At 39.6% G+C, this 16,816-nt stretch overlaps 1 protein-coding gene across 1 annotated transcript in view; it reads right to left on the reverse strand.

Moving 5' to 3' along the window:
• col27a1a (collagen, type XXVII, alpha 1a) overlaps positions 1 to 12,119 on the reverse strand; it is a 35,889-nt gene extending 23,770 nt beyond the window's left edge. The window contains exons 1-5 of the mRNA XM_033989381.2: positions 11,768 to 12,119; positions 9,329 to 9,399; positions 6,429 to 7,891; positions 4,823 to 4,876; positions 462 to 515 (exon numbers count right to left, since the gene is read on the reverse strand). Of these exons, the coding sequence (XP_033845272.1) occupies positions 462 to 515; positions 4,823 to 4,876; positions 6,429 to 7,891; positions 9,329 to 9,399; positions 11,768 to 11,820 (1,695 nt within the window). The 5' untranslated portion in view covers positions 11,821 to 12,119. The remainder of the gene's footprint in view (positions 1 to 461; positions 516 to 4,822; positions 4,877 to 6,428; positions 7,892 to 9,328; positions 9,400 to 11,767) is intronic.
• Between the last annotated feature and the right edge of the window lie 4,697 nt (positions 12,120 to 16,816).

Consider the following 16,816-nt stretch of genomic DNA (forward strand, 5'->3'; position numbering starts at 1 on the left):
ACAACTGAAATAAAAAATATCTCAAAGGACATATAAGGTAGCCAAATATATAGATATTTTTGGCACTTTTTGCTGCTGACTGATTTATGCTTTTGCCTGAGAGGTCTAGGGATTATTCCCTTGACCTCTCAGGAAGAATGCAGTCCAAACATAAAAGTGGGGAAAACTTTGTATATTTTAACCTGATGACATGGACAAACATTTTAAAGTTTAAAGAGGTCAGGATTGTAATAATAGGGGTTAGCTGTGAAGACTGTGAAGGTATTTTTATAATGCATTTTAAATATGGGTATGGCATATGCTGTGTGTTCCTCAAGTAAACAAAGACAAGGGACACTGGTGGAGACAATTCAGAAACAGTTGTAGGACATTATTTTGGATTGTGGGTCTCCCATTGTTGCTATTGTTAAAAATTCTGAGCTATGTTACAATACAGTTTAATGATAGTCGTTTGTGTTTACCTTCAACCCCAGTGGTCCAGGTGGGCCTGGGTTTCCAAGGGGGCCAGGGTCTCCCTGTGAAAAAGACAAAGAGAGAAAACATAATCAGATGAGGTGGGATCAGGCTCAATTCATCTTCATTTTGTGAGGTGCCAAGCACAAAGTGTAGTATTGCTACTGTGGAAAATGAGGAATGGCTTTGAGACAGACTTCTTTAACCTACTTTTCTATACATCAACTTTGTGTGAGGTATTTAGAGTTGGGGGTAGAGGCCTATGGAAAATGGGGCACTGTGCAGGAGTGCTGTTTCACCATATGGTTGTGTTTTTTGTTCCCAGTAGAGTCAAAATCTCTTAAATCACAACACAAACACTTTTGCCAAAAGTTACAATAGTAGAAGAGAATAATAATTTACTTTTCTTGCATTCTATGGGAGATTTTGTGACAAAAGAAGCTCACTCATTATCTGACAATATTTATATCATTATTTTGCACGTCACATGCAGGCCAAAAAGAACTTGTGAACCAACAGTGAGAACCACAGGTCGCGTCACTGGCATCACTGTCTGTCTTCTCTGTCTATAAATAACTTTTTCTTGGATTTCTGAACTCAGTCCAGCCCTCCACTTGGTACAGCGACCTTAGGCCCCTCAGTTCCCCCACAAAAGTTCAAGGGTCTGCAGAATACTAGGCAAAGGTTTGCAGCTACTCTGTCAATGAACTTACTTGCACATAAGTGAGTCAAAACAAACCTGAAATTAAAATTCTGACTAATTCTCCAAAGGGGGGAAAACATAAGATAAGCTTTTGTGTCATTAAGTTGTGCGGCTCAACAAAAACCCTTTGAGAGAAGTTCAAACACAGATACACTCACCAGTAGCAGACAAGACACCATTCTTTTCTCTGACTACCATTTCCTGCTCAAGGAAACTTTGATGACAGACTAGGCTGATTCATTCCGCGAGATGTGCACAGACTTGACTTGTTATACTGTAAATATACAGCTTAAATAGCACTTTTAATGACATAACAGAAAACACTAATAAACAGCATTTTTCACTCACACTCTGTCATCTCTCTTTTCATTTTTAGTTTGTGCGGAGCTGGCATTCCCTTGAGAGCCACTGCCCAGACACTGTTAAGGCCCACTGTTGTGCCCTAAATAAACTAAAACAAACTAGAATTACACGCTTCCAAATTAACCCTGTGGCCAACCACATTTTGGGCAGTACACCGACTGGCATGGGCTGGCATAATGGGACAGTGCTGCATGGTTGCAAACAGGTGCCTAATTATAGTGGAGCTGGGTGGGTACAGGCTGAGGGTTATCAGATGAAAAAACAGTTACTTTTTAAACCACAAAGCACTGTGGAAGTCTTAAACATGAATTTCAATCCAATATTAAAATGTACATTTACTGTTTTTAGGCACTTTGTGTCTACAGCATAACATTCACCATTTCAAAATTATGACAATACAATGCAGAGTAGAGGTGGTAGAGTAGCCAAAATTTGTTCAACTAAGAGTAATGATACTTTAAAATAGCATTATATGTGGAAGCAAAAAGTAATGATTCAAATAATAACTATAGCAAGAGTAAAAAAGTTTACTTCCACTTGAGTAAATGTTTGGATATAACATTAATTTTAAATGTAATCATCAGGCAATTGATGCACACATTCTAATAAATCCAACATACAGAGTAGAGTTCATATTTGATACAAATGTAATTATATACTATTAAATAATACCATTACCAAGCATCTCTTTCATAGTCATTTCTTTAATAGTTTCAATATCTAGTACTCGTCTTAGGATCAATTAGTATTTTTTTATGGATTTTTTAGACCCCACTGAGGGTCGGGTACAATAAATGCAAATGTTGCTGCTGTCAACATACATTTTTTGCTACTGATAGACTCACAATGGGAAGACTATCCAAAATGTTTATTCATAAGTGCTATTACATTACTCAAGTAGAACTGAATGTAGTGTCAGGGAACTACTCTTCAAAAGCTACTCGAGTAAATGTAACAAAGTAAATGCATCTTTATATAATCTTCTTCTCGCACAAAGACTTGAATGCACTTGCTGCTTTTAAATTCATCCGACTGACATCAGCCTGAGGTTATGTTCCCACACTAAGTATGTCAGACTGGCCCTTTTAACATGTTTAACAAGTGGTGCTGTAAACAATGTCTGAGTCTCATAAAGAACATTTAAGCATTCCATCGCTGTATAAGATGAAAGGCCTTGTGTATGATACTGTGCCAAAAACATCAAGGATAGTGTCTCATTAACAATTAACAAAAGCAACAACTTGAAGTACCAAAATCAAGATTAAGCCTCTTAATAACTAAAGTAGTCAGGCTGAATAAAATGCACTGTGCACTGAGAAGAGCCATAAAACTGCACTGAGGTACATACTTTTAATTACTTATTCAGGGCACTAAAAGTTTATAGTAATTATATAGAAATGGATTTAAGAATTGCACAAAAATAACTCAAATGGCAAATACAAATCAATGCAATAAATTGGAAATGAAGCATATTCAGTGCCAAACATTTTAAGAGTGTATTAAAAGCTGAAAACGGACTTAACTATACGAGCTGTATGTCTTGGCTCCTTACTTTCTTGGATTGTATTTCTCTTCAATATACACAGTTTACACCGGAGCCAGGACAGACCTTTAAAAGAATCTGGTGCCAAAGCATCTGCCACAGCACAATACCCTCAGCACCTATGCTCATTAAACTTTCCAACAAGTCTCTCATAAAGTGCCTGGGATATGTATAAACGGTGCATGCAGGTGAGGCAGCATCGTGGAAATTGAGACAGTGCAACATTTTAAAGCAACAGGATAAGTATTTATTTATATATGTATACAAACCAGGTTACCCACAGTAGATGCAATTCTTAGCAACTCTCACACCCATCTACCACCTTCTGCATTTGAACCCTACAAATAGACTTGTGGATTCCTGGACCTAATTCCACCCAACAGATCCTACTACATAAGCCCACTGCTATGGTGACAGCAACTCACACTAACATGTGCAGGATCGGAGGTTAAAGTTCATGGGTTCAAGGTACCAGTGGACTCAATAGTGCTCTGTGTCATCATGTGGACTTCCAGTAATTCTGACAGGGCTCAAAGGGCTGTCTTTCCAGTAAAATGCTCACTTACTTTTTTATCAAACAAAGATGGCATTGCCTACAATTAGTCACCTGTGAACCTAAACACTATATTATAACTTCAATGAAGAAACTGTGTGTTCCCAAATTGAAGCCATATTCTTATCTGGCCAAAGGCTTGGCCAACATGTGTTTTAAAGTTGATGCACATAACTGAGCATGTTTGTTTGTGCATATGCACACACATATGGCAGCAGCAATTAAAGTTGATTAACGCTTTTGTTTACAAGAAAGCCTCAAAGTCTGCCCCGCTCTTTATATAGGAAATCCATAAACAAAACCACATACATGAACTACTCATTGCAGGATTAGGCTTTTGTGCAGGAGCTTAAGGTTAAATGTACCATAAGGTCCTAGTTAAAGCCAAATAAAAACAGCACTGTGTTATTATATTAAGGGGGAGATTTCATTGTTTGCTATATGCAAACCAATCACTTCTACTGACACATGCCGTTCACAGCTGCTTCACAGTCTGCAGCTAACAAAGGCACTTCTAAGCCACCAGGATGCATTTCTGTACGACTCCATGGATCTTACTCACAGTCGAAAAACTATGCTGACCAGACAGTCACGGAGGTATGTCCTATTTTGTCTATTTATTTTTTATTTTTTTTATATCCTTACACATATGCTTTCTTTTAGAAGCAATTTTTGTTATTTGTGATATGATTATTTCTACATAAAATGGCTGCAACACGCCTATATTCAGGATTAATGTGAAATTGTGTGTTCCTGTACAATAACTACTAATATAATTCTGTCTGAAGGCAGAATGTTTCATGGATCATGTATTCTGAAATAAAATGGCTGCGCACTTAACGGCAGAGTCCAAGTCACACAGAAACCCTGTCCATGTGTTCCCTTTCTGTTTACAGCACTTTTATAGGCATCCCGTGGCACAAGCAACCTTTTGAAAGGCCATCTTTTAGGAGCCTTCCTGTTTATGTTTAGGGGTGGGAGGTCAGCGCTCACAGGCCAATGCTGAATATGCTCTATCTGCCTGCATGGGGAATGTTCTATGGGCAAATAGAGTGTGCCTGCCGGCTCTAAATGATTAATGTTGTTTTTTTCTCATTATGTGGCAGCCTTGTTTATCTGTAATCAATCATCTGATAACTTCATATCTACAATTGTCTGTATGTTACACGCACAAAGAAATGTAAAATGGCAATTCAATAAAACTCACCCTAGGACCCCTCTTGCCTGGCAGGCCTGACTTCCCTGGAGGTCCTGGCAGTCCCTGGAGAAAGACAGGAGAGCCTCAGTCAATTAACTTATTGGTTAATGAGTAATGACATATGCACAACTGCCTAAGCTGAAGTGTATTTCCACAACAAATCATTCATTTTGGGCAGAAACGGTGTGCCCAAAGGCTTTAGGGTAAAAAGTGACACCTTTTTCTCTCTGAAGTAATTCCATCCCCAGGTGATGAAAGGTCAGCCTTATCCATCAGGAGGCACTGTGCCTGAGTGGCAGGAAACCGTAGAAACTCTAGAAATAACAGGTCATTTCCTGCACTTCTCAATGCCCCTGTGTGGTTTTATCAGGCCTGTGCTTATACGTTTTCTTTTAATCAAAAAAGAGGAAAAAGAAGAAGTAAAGGAAAACAAGGCTTGTGCTTTCTGTCGCAACTTTACAGAGCTACTATGAATGAAATTGGCACTCTCTTTGAGAAATGTTTTAACTTTCTTGTGATATGAATTCGTGTGAATGCATAATGCTTTGAAGCAGGGTCCAGTTAAAGCTCTTGAGTCAAATTATATTTGTGCTATTTATTATAAGGACAAACATACACTGAACAATAACACACACATGCTATCAGTGGTTAATTTGATGGACCATACTGTGCTCCTTTAATATCCCCATACAAAATACAAGCTTATCTTAAGTAGAAAGCCTTACAACTATGCTCTTAATCAGCCCATGTCCTGTCTAGTCTGCTTTAGACTGAGCCTTAAATAGTGCCACCACAGTACAGAAATCAGCACTTAGATCTGATGTAAATGGCATCATGGAGGTCAATTATCCTGGCCTAGACTCTGAGACATATGTAATCTACAAGAGAAAATGAAAGAGTCACAGCAGATAAAAGTCAAGGGACACTTATCAAACTGACTGTCCCTGCTCGTTCATGGCACTAAATGATGTTTACAGCATCTCATTACAGAGGCACTGCGTTCAACGATCGTGCAGAATGTGTCCTCTTATTCTAGCCCATTCTTGGGTGTAGTCAGCTTCTCTCCTATTCACTACAATTTTTTCATGGTAGATGCTTATTTCTAAATCTGAGAGCAATGTACGAAATTGTTAATACTATATGTAAACTAACTGTATTATTGTACTTTCCCACACTTCTGCCTGTCTACATCACAAAAAGTGCTCTACTTTTCCATTCAGTGTTAGTCCACAGTCATTGTGGTTGTACTAGAAAAGTGAATGATTATGTTTACTCACTGCATTGACCCTTGACCTCGCTTTTAAAAAGGGCCATGCAACCTCCTCTACATTCTGTGACTCAGGAATCTGGTGTAGAGACGGTAAGGCGTCAGACCTAACACATCACACCCAGCCTGCGAGGTTTTGTGAACAGAAGAAGCAAGGATGGATGACCTCTCTTAAGTACCGTCAGTAGGTCTCTAGGTCAATTAATGTGCAGAAACATAGACAAGATAAATGTGGCTTTGAAAAAAATCTAACTGCACCTGCGTGTCTACAGAAAGTTACATAATATCTTGTTGTAGTTGTAAAAGGCCAGTCTTAACTAACTGATAAAGCTGTAATTTGGTTCTCACCTGTGGGCCTACTTCTCCTTTCTGTCCGGCAGGTCCTGGCAGCATAGGGTATGGAGTGGGTGGCACTTCCCAGCTTTGGAAGCCATCTGTTCCAGGTGGTGTCATGGTGATGTAAGGAGGTTTGGAGGGTTTGGAGGTTAAAGGGGCCTTGGTCTTACTAGGCTGAGTTGGCTTGATGACCTGTTTGGTGGCTGGTTTAGTAGTTAAAGTTTTGGAGACAGTTGGTTTTGATGAGTTAGCTTTGGGTAATGGTAGTTTGGATGGAGAAACTTTGACAGGAGGTTTTGATGGAGTAGCTTTTGTAGGAGTCCTCTTTGGTTGGGGATATGTCTTCTTAGTTGGTTGTGGTTTCTTTGGGACAACACCTTCGTTAGATAAAGTGGACTTGGTCTTCGATGGTTTGGTGCTGGCCATAGTTGGAGCAGTAGTTTTTTTCTTGTCTGATGTTTTCAGCTTTTTTGGATTAATTGGAGTAGTAGACTTTACAGGAGGGGATGCTGATGTTTTATCATTTGGGGTTTTTGAGGGAGAGTGTTTTGGGGTTGGAGCGTTTGTGGGTGGTGCTTTTATCCTGAGTGGTACAGTAACTGTTTCAGTCTTGGCTCTGTGGGGTGGTGTAGTAAGCCCAGGCTGCACTGTGAGAGGCATCAAAGTCCCAAGAATTGGTGGAGAAAGGGGCTTTACTGTTGGTGTAGAGCTCACTAGTCTAACAGCAGAGGCAGCAGCCGCAACACTGCGAGCCAGGCTGATTCGTGGAGGTTTTCTAGAGGTCTCCGGGCCACTACGTTTAGCAGATGCAGCGGTAGCTGTGATGTTTGACTCTTGTTGTAAGATAGGCAGTAAAGGAGAAAGATTAGGCCTGAAAGTGTCAGCTTCCCTGCACTGTTTCTTAATGTACCTGCAGTAGTTATGAGCTGCCTGTGCAGAGGGGACCAGGTCAAACTGGCAAATTGCTCCTTCAAAATGAGCTGAGGCCTGCTGCTGGCTAGTCCGCCCCAAGAGGAAAGAACCCTGCAGCCCATGAGCCAGTCCGTCATCAATGTCCCACCCCAAGTCTGCATGAACACTCTGCTCTCCGCAGGAGGCATAAAGAGTTACTTTTTGTCCATTAATCCCCACTGCCAGCTGGTGCCACTGGCCATCATGGGGATCATAAGGCAGTGCCACAGAGTTGTTTGGTCCTGTGTGAAGAACCAGATTACCTGGTGAAAGCTGTAGACCTAGAAGAAGCTTCTTTTGGCCTGAATGCACTGAAAAGAGGAAGGCACTGTTAACACGGTGTGAGCGGACACTCAGGACCAGTGCCAGATTGGGCCAGATGGCCGGTGAGAAGATGGAGGGCAGTGAAGCCTCAATGTGGGCTCGCTGGTTGAGGATGATCCCTGATCTGAAGGGGATGACCCCAGCTGGTATCGCACGTGATTTCTCTCCCTTGAGCCCCAACTTTTGGAGAATGTCCACATCTGAAAAAAAAAAGCTGCAGTTAAAATATCTATGTTAGACTAACAGGACCATAGAGACAAGGCAGAGTGTGGCCTCTGTTGGTTTCTCTGAGAGCAAAAGCTGTAAATAGATGCTGTAGTGGCTTATGCTTTAAATATCAGCGGGATAGGATGCTAAAATGTCGGTCCATAATTTTAAGGGAGACGGTCTATATAATTTATAGTGGAACTGGCACTAACACATGATACACCCATACTAAATAAAAATGTTATATGAACAACCATAATATGTAAGAACAGATGGTGCCTTTTAAAACTTTTTTTTTCCCTTGCTGTCAAGAAGAGTGTATAATAACTTTTTACTTTTCAATAGACACTAAAAGAGAAAGGGAGACACATGGTCCAGTATGCAAAATTTGTTTGATGTAAACCTACTTTTTATATAGAAAACAGATTGTGCTGCGTGATCTTTCATACGTTTTCATGTCAAGACCAACTGAACATTCACTACATTAGGACTGTGACCACACTGATTGTTCTGTATCGGATCGAGTGTACTCATGTGTATTCTGTATGATTTAGGCCACTGTTCCTTGTCTCCCTCTGACCTCTGGTCATTAGGCCTTGACAAATGGGGATGTATAGCCATGCTTGTGAAATAATAGAAAGACGTTGCAGAGAAATGTTGATGAGACGAGAGCAATAGAGAAAAATGAGAGGATGCTTCAGCAGTTGCCATCTGTGTAAGTCACTGAAAACAAAGACTTTATTTAGATCCTACCATGCTTGCCTCATTAGCTCTTTCAATTGCCCCGGCCTTTGAACTTGTAATTACAAACCAATTGAATTTAACAAAGTTGAACAAATTATCATGTTACTCACACATAATTATTCTGCTATGGACCTGAACCTCATTTGCATAGTATATGTTCTTTTACGGGGAAGTAACTTGAACTGTATAAGTGACTGTTTAAAATACAACTATAACATAGGCATTGGCCATAGAGTTTTTCCATATATACAGTGCATAAGTACACATGGCTTAGGTTTATGGCTTTAGTCTGTGCCAAGTCACTCAAACAGGACAAAGGAGTGTGCAACGTGCCTTTTAGAGGATTATGTCTTTGAGTTTACCAATCCTTTTTGCTCATCCGTTCTAACTCATATATTTAGATATAGTAAAAATAAGAACATATAATAACTGAAGGTACAGTATCTGGATGAGTACTGTGAAGTATACTACTTAAAGCAGTATTATAAGGTAAAAAGATACAAGTGAAATGCATGTAATGTATGGGTACGTAAAGTCATGATTTTCTGACGGTAATAAGTTGTCTCATGTACGGTAAATATTATAATGGTGCGATTACACTAGTTTTGTGAAAAAGACAACTTCTTAAACATACAGGAGGAAAGAGTGAAACTGATGTTTGAAAGTAATTGTAAAAAGTGTCTTACCTTCAGGGTGGACTTGTGTAAGACCCAAGTAACAAGTACAATATATTATGGTGCAGAGCAATAGGGCTCTCCTGTTGGGTGACAAAAAAGTGTAAATTAGACATCAGAAGTTTAAGATGGAAACAAAATCTGATTAATATCAAATGTTTGTAGTTATAAGATTATTTAAATTATGCTAAAAGCTAAACAATCAAATTACTTTCTGATCATGGTGCCTTCAATTGCCCACATCAGATTCTGCAGTTTACATTCATTCAAATAATGTTAAACGCACAGAAATCAGATTATGATCAGATTTTGAACAAGACCAACAACACAACAAAAATAAATGCAGAGAGCAATCATATTAACCCCAAATTTACATATTTTCTGTATATTTACAGCACTTAATTTTCCAAATCTGCCCATAGACATTGTTTTGCTTTGCTTTCCTTAATATTAGGTCCATTCTCTGAGGCAATACAGTTTGTAAAAACTTTCAGAACTTCTCTCTAAATAAAACTGTGCAGATGACCATTCCAACATAACAATCCTAAAATACGGTGGGTATAAATCACAAAAGTAACTGCAGCCTCCAGGTGTGCGGGAGGGGGGAGTGATTGGCACAAGGACTGGGAAGCTCGGCAGGGGAGCCAGATCTAGTGACAGGAAGAGAAGCCACTGTTTACCGCTGGAGGTCATCCACACACGCTGGAGGAGGAAATGTATGTAACAGCTGTAGCTGTAGGGCAGTGTGTGGGTGAAGGACTCCAAACTAAAATGCAATGTTAAATGTATCTTGTTTGATTTTTAATATATGCATTAACTACTACAGTTGCAGCCTGTATTTTAGTTCAGCTGTATTTGAGCCATGCTGTTCAAAGATATTTCTTACATCAAAAATAATTCTTATTTTCAATAAGGATGAAGATTTGTGAACACAAGAGCAATAAACACAGCAGAAAGCAGGATTTTAATGTTTATTTTAAAGTTTTTCTTATTATCCTCTATTGATTGAAATCTCTTGGGCAAATGTGCAGTGAATGGAACAAGAATATGGTTTATTCCATCACCAAATTCACCACTGAGGTTTGTCTTACTACACCACATTATAATGCAGTCATTGTTAAGATGCTAAGCTCTGTTAGAGCTAATGTTTCTAAAGTTGGTAGTGATGAGGTCTCTGTAGACTAGAAGTCCACCAACCCTGTCTGGTGTGGTTTTCAACTAAAACATTGAGCTACAACATGTCTCCCTTTGGGAATTCACTGCTCAGCTCAGCTGAGTGGACAAAACACAGGCCGGCTGAACAATATCAACTCCAAAGCTTACCTCAGAAAACGGATAATGCTGTAAAAGTGCTCGGTAAAAAAATTATGTTTGAGGAGAGTTTACTATTTCTACACCAACAAGTCAGTCGCCTATAGTTTCAGTTTCTTTCCACAAGCTTTGACTTCTCATTCATTCCCCCCACACAGACAAACTCTCAGTGGAAAATTCCTGTGAATGAGGAGACCCCGACAGGGGCTATAGTGGGGCTCTGTACACTGGATTCTTCATAGTCTAATGTATGTTAGTTTTTGTAGTCGCTTAAATATGGTCTATGGTTACTTTTCTAACATTATAACTATAAATAAATGAAATAACAGCAAAACAAAGGACTACAATACTAAAACTAATATGAGGAAAAGTTGTTTGTTTATTATGGCTTTTGTGTGTCATGTTTAATGTGACCTTAATGTTATTTAAGTCGTTACCGGGCAAAAGCCTCATCATCATCAAAGAAACTGGCCTACAACTAATACAATGTGAGTTATTGTATAGAAGGGGGTGTGGGGGTGATTCATAAATAGCGACATCCAGTGGCTTTTCCATTAAAGGTTCATAACAAGGATAGATAATAATGTACACTGTTAGTCTGGAAGTAGTAGGCTCCTCCAACTGCACTGGTCATTCTTAAAAATATAACACTGTAAAACTACTAGGACTGCAGTAAAACAAAAATAAAAATAAATAAATTATAAAAAATAAAATAATAATAGTAATAATAATAATTCAAAAATATGCATTTATCTGTAATTATGTTAACGTTAAATTGTGGATACACACTCGTAGTAAAGACATTAAAACCATGGGCACAGACTACAGTCTGTTGCATTGTCACTTTGAGTGACAATATTTAATCTTTTTTGTTGTTCAATAAATATTCAATTATATTATGTTATGTTGTATTTATATAGCAAATCATAAACTTAATTCTGTCATTTGTGTGGTTTAAGCCATAATAAAGATTATATAAATAAAAATAACTTGGTGATTATAGATTATAGATGCCCCTATAAGACCAGGCCTATAAGTAGAAGTGAGTTTGATTTGATCTGGAGCCAAACAGACGCATCTTCTGTGATTCTCTCTCCTCTCAGACATGTGTGTGCATATACATTCAAAGATGATACTTACTTTGTGCCTAGATGAGAGGTTCTGCAATCTCTCCTTCGGATGCCTAAATTCATTTGTATTCATTTGTCCTGGCAGTCAAAAACCTGATCCGTTAATCACAGCGTGACTCCGTTGCCAAGGGGCAGAAGCAGAAGACACCGGCGGCCGTTTTACGCATGAGTGAAGTTTGACAAGAAGCTCCAGAGGTAAAAACTCATGTTGAAGTGCTTGTCAAGCCCGACATAAAATCCGTGTGACTGAACAGAGTTTCCCTGCGCCTTTGTCTGACGATATTCCAGTGTGTTTCATTCATTTATGCCGATCCAGGTTGAGTGACGCGCAGCCCAGTGAGAAAGAACAACTCTCTTGGAGGAGGTTACGGAGTCAGGAGCGTCGCATTCATCCCTTTCCTTTTTAAATAGGCCTCTGTGAGTAAAGCCATGGCGAATGCACCGCGGCACAGTGTCAAGTTACAAACCCAGCGGTGGAGCCGAGGAACTGCACGCGTGCAGCAGGGGGTGGCCACATGGAGCCGGAGGCACCTACAGAGGCGCACGTCCCAGTACATGCGTAAAACGTGTGATGGACAGCTTTACAAACACGGAAACTGACCGATCAGACACGTGTGTGGGTTGAAATGGCGCTAATCAATGGCGCTAAACGACGGCGTTCATCAAAACAAGATATTTTGAAATGCAAGGTTGCTTTTTAATTTTGAAATCATTTAGCATATGGATTCTGGGTCAGTTTTGCACTGTGCCAATTATTTGAGATCGGAAGCCTGTTGCTTCACTTATTTCGTGTAACTTCTAACTTCTTCTTGCCATTAAAGCTCTCACTATTTTTGCTATTTTGCTGTCTGAGACTTGGGACTCGACTTGGACTTGCAGACCAATGACCAATGACTTGACTTGAGCCCTGTGACTTGAGATGACTTGATGCTTCTCCTTAAAAAAAATATGTTTTTAGATTTTTCTCTGTTTTTTTTTCTTTCTTGTTTTACTGCAGCAACAGCTAAAAAAAACAAAGGGAACTACATAGACCATGATCTTTTGCTCCATTTCAGCGCAGACTAGGCCTAAATGAACAAATAACTGTTATTAACTACTTTCAAAAGTTAATTATTTGGATTAAGACAGTAATGATTCACACTAAAAAACGTTTAAAAAGGAAAAAGCTGTGTATTTAAAATGCTGTTACTCTCTCTAAAATATACCAATACATATCATACTCTGACATTTGGATATTCTTACATCCCTATTTGTAACCATGAGTATTTTAGGTAATACTATTTAGTTTAAAAAGCATAGAAATTGCAAAAATATGAGTTATATTTGGTTCTTCGGTTTTGAAGACTTGAAATGACTTGTGGGCCAGTGTCTCTGGGCTTGATTTGGACTTATTTGTCTGTGACTTGAGGCCAGAGACTTGAGACTTACAAAACAACAACTTAGTCCAACAACATTGTCCGACTCATACCTCTAATTTATAGATAGCCTAAAGGGCCACAGTTTTTACTTACTGGGTTGGTGTGTAAGTTTTAATCCAAATAACTGAAGTGTGAGGTCTATACTGTGTGATGACCCTGTGCTGCTGGAACAAAGGAATACAATCACACATGTATTGGTCTAATCCAGAACTGATGTAGGTTACTTTTTTATGCTTCCTACTAGTCTACAACTCGCAAGTAAAAGAATGTCCTCTCTGTTAAAGGTAACATGTGGAGTTGCAGTTGTTTGTTGTGATCTGAGGGGAGGTCATGGCCTGGTGAAGGATCAGGTCTGCCAAGGCCACAGGAGCTATTACCATCTGACATCTGCTTTGAGGTGGGTCTGTGTTAAAATACACATTCAGATGTTTTAATGGTGCTTAACCTTCACAATGGACTAAGGGCCAGGCATACAATCAGAACGATAAACAAATAAGAGACCAAAGGATTTCATGGGTGGTGCAACTACAGAGAAATAACTTGAGATGGATGAGGAGAGACAGACAAAGAAAGAAGTCTTAATTTACAGAGACAACTAAAGTTGTGCTCATCACACTGTGAAGCATAGAATCACTAATTAACGAAAACAACAGAGACCAATAATATGTTTGAGCCCCCCATTGCATCAAAATAGAGTATCCTATCATTGTGGATATTCAAGCTACTGCAGACCTCTTAAATAATTAATGTCTTTTAATTATTCTTATTGAAATAATTTTATGTGAGTAACTTCATTACCTGGAGTATACTGTAACTTTTTCACCCTAGCGTGCTGCAAGTGCACAGTTAAATAGGAGTTAATGACAAGTGTTTGCTCTTTGAACTAACCCATGGACTGTAGACCTGTAACTTAGCCTTGAATGACACTCTGATTGGGCGGTACTTGCTGCGTGTGTCACAAATGTGCAGAATTTTCTACATTTAAGCCTGAGGCCGTTGGTCAGTTGGCCTTAGGGTTGGGTGCTAATGGAGCCAAGTCATTAACATCCTCCTTTACAGTCCCCTTCACACACTTTATACCTTGTGTTCTGGAGATGGGTGCCACCCGACCCCGCTATGCACCTCCAATGAGCCACAGCAGCTCGGCCTCCTTCGTCCAAATTACAAACTTAGTGCTTGCTAGCACGCTCACTGCCACCCCTTAAAGGTGCTTGATTATGGTCATTGGCACCAAGTCTGAAAGCTCCCTTTATCCCCCCCATGCTCCAGAAATAGGCCCTGCCGAAACACACAGGCAGCCCAGATCAAACACTCCCCAAAGGGAAGGGGTCATTACTGGTGCACTGGGCGGACACTCAATGGGTGTTGAGCCACGCCTTGTGCCCAAATTGCAGTTTGGGCCTAGTGAGGACACAAGCCTGTTCTTTGATGCACAGCACAGTAACAGCAACTTTGGCTGTTTGTATATCAATGTTTACAGTGGCATGTTTAGTGTACACATACAAAAACAGCCAGTATAGTGTTTTACAAACCCAAATCAAAGAAAACTGATTGGTGTTGGTTGGGCACATTTGTATTTATATTTTAACTATAATTGTATATTATATAATTTACTGATACTAATAATGAAAAGTTCATTAAAATCCTTTTTTTGTAATCTGCCATTTTAATCCCAAATAAACAAGTCATGTGTAATAAAACATTGTGGTATAACCTTTAAGGAAAGTGTTAGCTCTGTGTAGGTGTGTTTTCACACTGAGCGGTGGCAGAGGTTGTGGACCGGGTGGCTGTGAACCAAGACAATGCTGTCTCTCTCAGTTCCACTGCGCACAAGTGGACTGTTCATTCTAGGAATTTGTGTCAAGTCAAATGTGCAGAGTGGGCTGTCTTAGTGGTCTGAGTTTTTTCCTTACAGGTGGTGTGGGATCGTCCAGTTATTTGTTCTTTAAGTCTGTCTCTTTCCTGTGTAAGGATTGTAAGAAAGTGGTATAACAATGCCTGATTTGGGTTCAATTTGTTCTATTTCTGTCTCTGTAAGTTTTACGCGTTGCTGCATCTCAACACAGCTCCTTTTGTCTTCATGGTTTCATCTGCTCTCCTGCATCTCAGGCTTCCTTTCTCTTCCCCTGTCATTCCTTCACCACAAGCATTTCCAGTGCTGGTACAACAATGCAAACACCAACCCCAAAACTGGTGCCACAACCATAATAAGCATGTTGAGTTCTCACTATAACACCAGAATAACCTGTGTAAGGGGCACTACTCAGACATGGATTTATAAGTGACAAAAATATAGCATACAATATTTTTCGGAAGTTATAGACTGGTGCAATTTTTAGCAACAAAACAATGTATTTGTGACAGTATTATGTACTGTGTATATACAGGTTCCTGTTGTAGCTCTTTTATCCAACTCATTCCTGACACATTTTTTGGCAGGCCCTGTGAGCTGACTTCGGACCAACTTGGCACCGTTAGAAAGGCCTGACACTCAGAGAAGTCCACACCTGTGTGAGTACATAGAAGATGTACTGTACAGTACTGTAAACGTGTGCAATTTTACGATGTGTATGTGAGTAAATTTGGCAGATTGTATGCTGTGAAATTCCACTATTCAAGCTCTGCCTTTTTTAAAGATTTAAACATTAGCAGAAACATTTACAATTCATTTTAATTTCCTGTTTAGCCATACACATATAAAGTCCACGCTGCTGCATTAGGTATGCCTATCAAATCCTTCTTCAATATCCGATTTTCTGGATATTATCATAAAATAGAGCCGAAACTCATTCTTATTCCGGGCACAAGGGTGAATTTGGACTGAGCCACCAGAGATTGGGGTAGCCTAAGTAGAAACAGCACAGCAGGCAGACTGAAACCTGCTCTTTTTGGCATAAAATCACTGTCCAGATTCCAATGATGCCTCTGTAAAAGGACTTCATTATGCTCTCAGAATATGGACTAGACAAATATTTGGCTTGGTCATTATGATGCTGTATCCACTCCCCCCATGGACCTGCCTGTTACACCGACCTTACTGTTCTGAATCCCAAAGATGGCTCACCCTACCCCCAACCAGACTGTTTTTCCTTTAACACAAACCAAATGGAAAAGACATTTACACCAGGCATTTCCAACACAAACTTATTTTCTTACCTACATTAAAAAAGATGCCCCCAAAAATATAATGAATCCGTTAGTACAAAGCTTCAAACACAGATTTATAAATATCACCCTGAATGAGCCCATCTCAATCTGGGTTTTGTGACCACCTTTATCTTTTTTGATTAAATGTATAATCATTCATCTTTTAACACTTTTAGAGTTTTTAAAGACCTGCGTGTTTGCTGTACTAAACTGCTTACAAGGCCTTGCTTGCCCCTTACCAAAATGACAGTAACGGTAAAATGACTAAGCTAAACATTTGATTCTCTGCTGGTGCTAACTAAAGCTGAACATGCCATACACACTGTGTGTGTGTATCCATCAAGCGCACAAACATTTGTCTGCATAAGTGTACTGTTACTATGAATCCAAACCATATCAGGCAGGGAATTACTTTCAGCTGGCATATTATCCAGCTCACTGTCATGATGTCAGTTTCCCTGTCCTCCCGTGCTCTCTCCCCCTCCCCTACCTGT

The sequence above is a fragment of the Periophthalmus magnuspinnatus genome, chromosome 23 (assembly GCF_009829125.3).
Source record: "Periophthalmus magnuspinnatus isolate fPerMag1 chromosome 23, fPerMag1.2.pri, whole genome shotgun sequence".
NCBI classification, from domain to species: Eukaryota; Metazoa; Chordata; class Actinopteri; order Gobiiformes; family Gobiidae; genus Periophthalmus; species Periophthalmus magnuspinnatus.